The following is a 7,257-nucleotide window of genomic DNA, read 5'->3' on the forward strand; positions in this document are numbered from 1 at the left end:
ATTTGAGTAGACAGCCTAACATATAGTATTGCTTGCAGGATTTTCTGGAGTCAGAAAAAACTGATGCTACTACTCCCGAGGATGTCCAAAACTTTGGTGGAGGACTACAAAAAAGTTCCATGCGAAGATCACGGGCTCAGCGCCTTCATAAAAAGTTTATTGAGCTTCTGAATGAGGAGGTTAAAGTCAGTAGACATGTATACAAATCATTGGCTATATCAAATGCTGTAGAGCTGTTTAAGCTTATTTTCTTGAGTACATCTAGTGCACCAATGGTGCCCAATATGTTAGCAGAAATTCTTCGGCGTTACTCTGAGCGTGACCTTTTTGCAGCTTTTAACTACCTTAGAGAGAAGAGAGTTATGGTAAGGATTGCTACGCCGCTTCTCCTTGCTTCCCATTTTGAGTACTTTTTCTTTTAAATAAAGGCTGATGAATCATGTAAATATATATATGTTATATTTTTGGATATTTATTATAATTCTGGTATATCATAGCAATGAGAAAACCCTTTTATCTGGAGTAGTTGTCTGTAATATTATAGTAGAAACTGCTCATTCTGAAAGCTTGAGCTATCTTTCCTTGAACAATTTTAACGGTACTTACTAGTGAGTTCATTTTCTTATTTAATGCAGAACATACTATGCAGGAAGTTGGAAAATGATATTTTTAAATGATTCCAAATTGGATTAAAAGACATAATGAGATCAGCATTTCGCTTTGATGTTTAGCTATATGCTGTCTTCTTTACATCAAGAATATGTGCATTTTCGTTTTTGCAGAATGTGTTAGTCATCTCTTCACATGGTTTAGCATGTTACAATATTAATATCATGATTTTAGAGAAGTCTATCTTATTATTCTAGTCTAAAAGCAAATGTCAGTGACAAAGAGCATGATGATGCTTGGTATTTTTTCTTTTTTTTGGCTTGCCTTTTATTCATCCTGCGCTTTTAAATTCACTTTAAGTGTTTATCTTATTGATTTTTTGTCATCTGATTTATAATCTTTACTTTATATATATGCATCTTAGGTAATCTACATCTTTTTCCCTGAATGAATTTTCTGTCCTATTCGGCAGGTTGGTGGTAGTGGTAATCAACCTTTTTCATTGTCGCAACAGTTCATGCATAATGTTTTTAAGTCATCATTTCCAACTAATTCAGGGACAAGAGCTTCTAAATTCGCCAATTGGCTTCATGAAAGAGAGAAAGATCTTACAGAAGGAGGAATTGATCTCACTTCGGATTTGCAGTGCGGGGACATTTTTCATTTGTTTGCTTTAATTTCTTCGGGTCAATTGTTGCTTTCTCCATGCTTGCCAGATGAAGGAGTTGGCGAGGCTGAGGATACAAGAAGCTTGAAGCGAAAAATTGATAATAATGACTTTTCTGATGGTGACAAGGCCAAGAAACTAAAATTCTTGGTGGCAGCAGAAGGTGAAATTATTTCTCGTCGAGAAAAAGGTTTCCCTGGTATAATGGTATCAATTAGCCGGGCAGAATTTTCTACAGCTGATGTTGTAGATTTGTTCAGAGCTCAGGATACCTGTTCTGTTGAACCACATATTGATGAAAATAATATATGTGTCACTACTTCAGCTCCGACAAGTTTATTTTATTCTGACCATGTAAAGGAAATCCTTAATTCAGAAAGCAATACCTCTGTAATAGAGAACATGAATGAGTCACCTTGGATAGCTATGGCTGGCTATGCTGCAAGTTTGTTTCCAGTACATGCTGATCTAGGAAGCTCTAGTTCTATTAATCCTGATCTCTTTAAGGCTGTTTATGCTGCAATTCGGAAGGCTGGTGACCAAGGTTTGAGCATGGATGAAATTTCTGAATTCATAACTATGCCAGGTATAAATGCATACTAGGATATTCAGTTAATGTGATGATTTGTATGTGAATGCATGTGCCTGACAGGAAGATGCTGTTACATGATTCCCTTTTGTATAGATGACTTCAAGTTGTTTTCTTTCAGGTGAAAAGATGCCCGAAGTTATAATTTCTGTGCTCGAAACATTTGGTCGTGTTATGAAGGTTAGTTTTAGAGAATAAATGAACCTAAATTACAGCTATGTACTGTTCTTATGCATATGTCAAAGGACCGTTTTACTTAAAATGCAATCACAATATTACCATAAAAATAGGCTTTCTATCTTTCATGTGCAAGTTGCAACACATTGATGCTGTAGTTTGCACTGCCCAACAGTAATGTGACACTTACAATGTGAGAAATGATTTTGAAACAATTCAAACAATGCTGCAAATGATTTCATATACTCTTGTTGGTTAAATTTGAGGGACCTTTTTAATTTTTTTTTTATGAATAGTTTAAATTTTTTAAAGTTAGGTGAGCAATGAGGGTTCAAGTCTCCACAAAAGTATATTATTGAAAAAAAAGGTGATTTACTTAATATTCTATCCGTGCTCTCTACTCAGGTTAGTGCTTTTGACTCCGTCCATGTTGTCGATGCTTTGTATCGTTCCAAGTATTTTCTGACATCAACTGCTGTTAAGTGTCAAGATATCAAAGCTCGTTCTGCGGTTAAGAGTGTGAAAGGTGATAACAACCATGTTGTCCTTAATGCTGATAGTCATGATTCGCTGGAATCCATCATGAATACTGATGATATACACAAAGTCTCTATTCTTAACTTTCCTGTAGAAATGACTGACTCAATTAATGAAAATCAAGTGAGCGATCTACATGAAGTCTGTATACAGGGCAAACTTGTTTCATCTGAAGGGGATAAAGAAGTTAAATCTTCTATAATTTCTTCTGGTGAATTATGCGTGCCAATATTACCATGGATAAATGGAGATGGAACAATCAATGAGGCTGTCTACAAAGGACTAAGAAGACGTGTCATTGGAATAGCCATGCAAAATCCAGGGATTTTGGAGGTACTCACGAATCCTATATTAGATATGTTGATGGAAACAAAAAGATTCAGCTTTAGACTTACAATGCCATGCCATGCCATTTGGAGATGCATGATAACAATTAAAATCAAGTATGATATATCTTGCAATATGCTTTGTAAGCTAAATTTAGCCTAGACACTTAGTCATAAGAAACCCAAAGCAAGTGTGCCAAATTAGATTTTAAATTAAACACTCCCATTTAACTTTTGGTTTGGAGAATAGGCAACAGTCCAGCATGAGTATGTTAGTGTTAATCCCAAAATTTGTTAGAGGCCACCTCGTGTCATGCATTGGAAGTAAGTGTGTGTGTATTGGTTCAAACTCCAGACCCCCTCTGCTCTAATATTGTGTTACTGTTATTTCTCTGGAAAGCTTAAGTTGTAAGGATAGAAGGTGAGCTAACATGGGATTTATTTGTCAAAAATTTCCTTTTATACAACCTGTTTCCATTGATTTTTTTTTTTTCATTGTTAGTGACTAGAATTGGTTGCTTTTAAAAGAGTTTATGGTCTGAGTTTTCCCATCTAAGTCAAACAGTTTACTTTCTACTCACTTGTTCTTAATTTCTTGTTTTTGTGTTAGGACGAAATTATCAATCGGATGGATGTTTTGAATCCCCAGGTATGCCATTCAAATTTTGTCTATTAAGATTATCTTGAATATTTATTCATGATATTTTCTATCTATTTTGCCCTAACACTATAATCAAGTAATCTAGTTCTAGACAAAATTGTTTTCTTCGGCTGTGCCATAAAATCTGTTAGTTTTTGATATTTTCTCGATAATTTGGTTATTTGTACGTGTCAAAGAAGGGTGATTAATCAGATGCTCAACTTTTTTATTAAAAGGGAAACTACAGAAGATGATAAGTTATATTATCTTCAAGCTAGAAGATAAAATAGAATCATCTAATTATTCAGACAATTTCATCGTTATTAGTCATCAGATGTGCCATTACTGGTTACTGTGTTGTGAACTTACTGAGAACCTTACAAGTAAAGAACAACTTATTTTCCATCATCAATAATGAATTAGAACTTCTTTGTGGAAAAAAAAAAAGGTAGATAGTTTTGCTGGAGTTCTGAGAGAAAAGAGTTGCAAGCATGAGCAGTTTCCAAATACGACCCAACAAAGACAAGCTTTACTTAGAAAATTATGTTTTTATGTTAAGGTCGGATGACTTGCTAAGTAAATTGAAGGAACTTGAAAAGATAATAGTAGCTTTCTGTGCTATGTCACTTAATTCAGTTACCTGCTATGGATATTAGATCTGTAAGGCCTAATTGAAGTTAAGAGGAAGAAAATTGTCCGGCAATCATAAAGCTATTCTTGATTTTGATCTTTTATAAGAGTATCCGTACCGGCCCTCCCTTGGGTGATCATAAGCCTCTGTTGAAATGTGACATATTTATGTGTATGTATATTGTTGCAAAACCATTTATTTGCTCCAAATTGATGACTTCAAAGAAGGATTTTGGCACCAATTTTAATTCCAAAAGTCCAATTAGAATTGCCAAGTACATATTCATGATCTTAGGTCCAAATTGAGGATTTTTTGTGACGTAGAAAACTAGACATCTGCATTCTTTTTTCTGAATCCATGCTAATGCGAGTTCTGAATCTCTTGCAGAGCTGTAGAAAATTATTGGAGTTGATGATTTTGGATAAACATCTTAATGTGAGGAAGATGCATCAAACTACATCCAGTGCACCTCCAACAATCCTGGGGACCCTTTTCAGAAGTAGCTTTAGCAAGCCGAAGTTGGTTTGTCGTAACCATTATTTCGCAAATCCCATGAGTACTTTCTTACTGTAGGGAAGCTTAGCTTAGCTTAGCTTGATTTTTTTTTTTTCTGTATCTACTTGCAAGCCCCCTATGCAGTCTTATTTTTGTTATGCTTCTAAAATCACCCTAGTCGTAAGATAATTCTTATCATTGGTTTGTTGTACAGAATGAGATATTATAGGACTTCTGGGCTAAGTATATGATTAACATATAAAATAGTTTAGGAATTTTTTGTATAGATCTAAGCTTCCCATTTGTGTATCTTGAACTAACAAGTAAACTATCTAATTAAAAGTAGACATCATTCTGGTGCATCCGTTGTGCTGACAAATGAAGTAAAAAAAAAAAAGTGGAAATTGAGTCAAACAGAACCTTTGTATTTTCGTTGGTAGGTGACAGTATTACCTTTTTGTCTGTATGAAAGATGTGGGATATTTATTTATGTATATAATAACATTATATGTGCCGTTCATTGTTAGAAAAAAAACCATAAAATGTGCCATATATTAAGAAACTGCATGTACTTCGAATTTCTTTGGTCTAACAAGGTGATTCAGTGTATATAAGACAATAAATATAAGTGGTTCGGTATAATTGTTTTGCTTTCGTGTGTTGTACCATGCAAGCAGTTTAAGGATGCAACGACAAGAATTTCTAGCTGCCTCTGAAGCAGCAAACGGCTTCTGTATTCATTCTTTTGATGAGATGATAACACTTGTCACTTCTGTAAATGTCCTTAGAAATAATCATTGATTTCCTCCTAATATTATTACTTTAATACATTGTCCATAACGACGATCAATTGCATGAACAAATCATAGCAAATAAGTTTAGTGAAAAGTGTTTCCTCGTCGAATTTTACAGTCAATACATATATTAACAAAAAATATATATACTATAACTTACACGTATACATTTTGCTACTTAAGTGAAGGTTACTATTTGTGGTCATTTAATATTATTGCTCTTTATTTTTCTTCTTATTTTATTTGAAAATAATGAGTTTGATTAGTTTAGATTTACGATTTTTAGAAGATAAAAATATAAAACATTTGTAATCAACTCATAAACTTGATTGATTATTCATTCTAAAAAATAATATAAGTTTCTTTAAAAAAAAACAACATGAAATTCTATTAAAAAACCACTCAATTATTGATAATTAGATTAGTTGTTTTTTTAAAAGAAAAAAGCACTTTATTAACCAGCCAAATCAGCTAACAAAATACAAAGCAAATCAGGTGGAACAGATTAGTTGTTTCATAAACTGTAGAGAAACCAAAACAATATTATTATATTTTTATGAAAGAATTTAGGGTTCCTTTTTTAAATAGTTTTTTCAATATTTCTAAATCAAACAAGTATTTCAACAAATTTTCCGAACAACAATCAAGGACTGAAGCTTTTTCAAAGTTCTAGACAGCTTTTAAGTGGGTTTATTATTTGTATACACCAGGAATTTTAAAAATATATGCATGTATAAACTATTTTTAATTTTTTAGAGCAACTCTAATAAGAGTTGCTTAAAGAGTGGCTTGTTAGGTGGTAAGGTATGTGGATGAGGTGAATGAGATTTTATTAGAATAATATAGGCAACGTTGCCCAACAAATATAACATTGCTTAGCAGAAGCAACGTTGCTTTCATATATATATTTTTTTAAATTTTTTTTTTTTTTAATGGTTAGATTTATTAAAAAAAAATTATAGTGGGGTCACTTAAGCCACTATTAGAGTTGCTCCCATTATGGATGCTCTAGTGTATCTTGCAATGTCCTTTGATGAAGAAAAAAACTTCAATCACTTGATAAAAAACAAACTATTACACAAATTTATAAGATAAAAAATTAATATGTATGCCTTTATTATTTTTTAAATAAATATGATTTAACTATTTAAATTATCATAAAATATCTTTAAAATATTCTATTTTAATCAATTTATTAATTTATTTTTGTTATAGTTTTTTAAATTGGCACTGAGAACAAAAGATTATATATATGGTTAATATAATATTAAGTTTAATTAAATTTTATTTAAGTTATAAAATATATGATTTTATTATTTTTAAATAATTATCATAGTAAAATATCTCAAAAATATTAGATTTTAATTTTTTTAATTATTTATTTTATTATATTTTATTTTAAGTCATGTTTGCAATCATCAGTTAAATATAAGAATATTCTTAACGGAAAAAAATAAAAAATCCTTGAAATTAATAATTTTCGTTACCGACACACTCTACACACTTTTTTATATAGAAGAGATATTTGTATATATATTGTATATTGAAAAAGGAAATAAGAGAGTTAAAAGCCCTTCCGTGATTCTTTCTTCGTCCTATTCTCCGTCGACTAAAGATCGTAGAGGCTCCTTGCACTCCTTATTCGCAAGAAGGTTCTCATTCATATATGCAAAAAAAATCTTCTCTTCAAAAGATGATTATTTCAAAAGCGAGAGCCATAATAATCCAGTTATTGGAAATTCGGAAGATCTTTGGAGGATCATTGCATTTCACAGATAAGTTTTTTTTTTTC

At 31.9% G+C, this 7,257-nt stretch overlaps 1 protein-coding gene across 3 annotated transcripts in view; it reads left to right on the forward strand.

Annotated features, from left to right (window-relative positions):
• LOC133794533 (uncharacterized) overlaps positions 1-5,033 on the forward strand; it is a 28,291-nt gene extending 23,258 nt beyond the window's left edge. For 2 of the 3 annotated variants that reach the window (XM_062231814.1, XM_062231815.1), the window contains 6 exons: positions 39-365; positions 1,082-1,862; positions 1,987-2,045; positions 2,448-2,912; positions 3,516-3,554; positions 4,564-5,033. In XM_062231814.1, the coding sequence (XP_062087798.1) occupies positions 39-365; positions 1,082-1,862; positions 1,987-2,045; positions 2,448-2,912; positions 3,516-3,554; positions 4,564-4,749 (1,857 nt within the window). In that variant the 3' untranslated portion in view covers positions 4,750-5,033. Of the gene's footprint in view, positions 1-38; positions 366-1,081; positions 1,863-1,986; positions 2,046-2,447; positions 2,913-3,515; positions 3,555-4,563 lie in introns of those variants that run through there. The other variant, XM_062231816.1, reaches the window with a different exon arrangement.
• Positions 5,034-7,257: the final 2,224 nt, after the last annotated feature.

The sequence above is a fragment of the Humulus lupulus genome, chromosome 8 (assembly GCF_963169125.1).
Source record: "Humulus lupulus chromosome 8, drHumLupu1.1, whole genome shotgun sequence".
Classification (NCBI taxonomy): domain Eukaryota; kingdom Viridiplantae; phylum Streptophyta; class Magnoliopsida; order Rosales; family Cannabaceae; genus Humulus; species Humulus lupulus.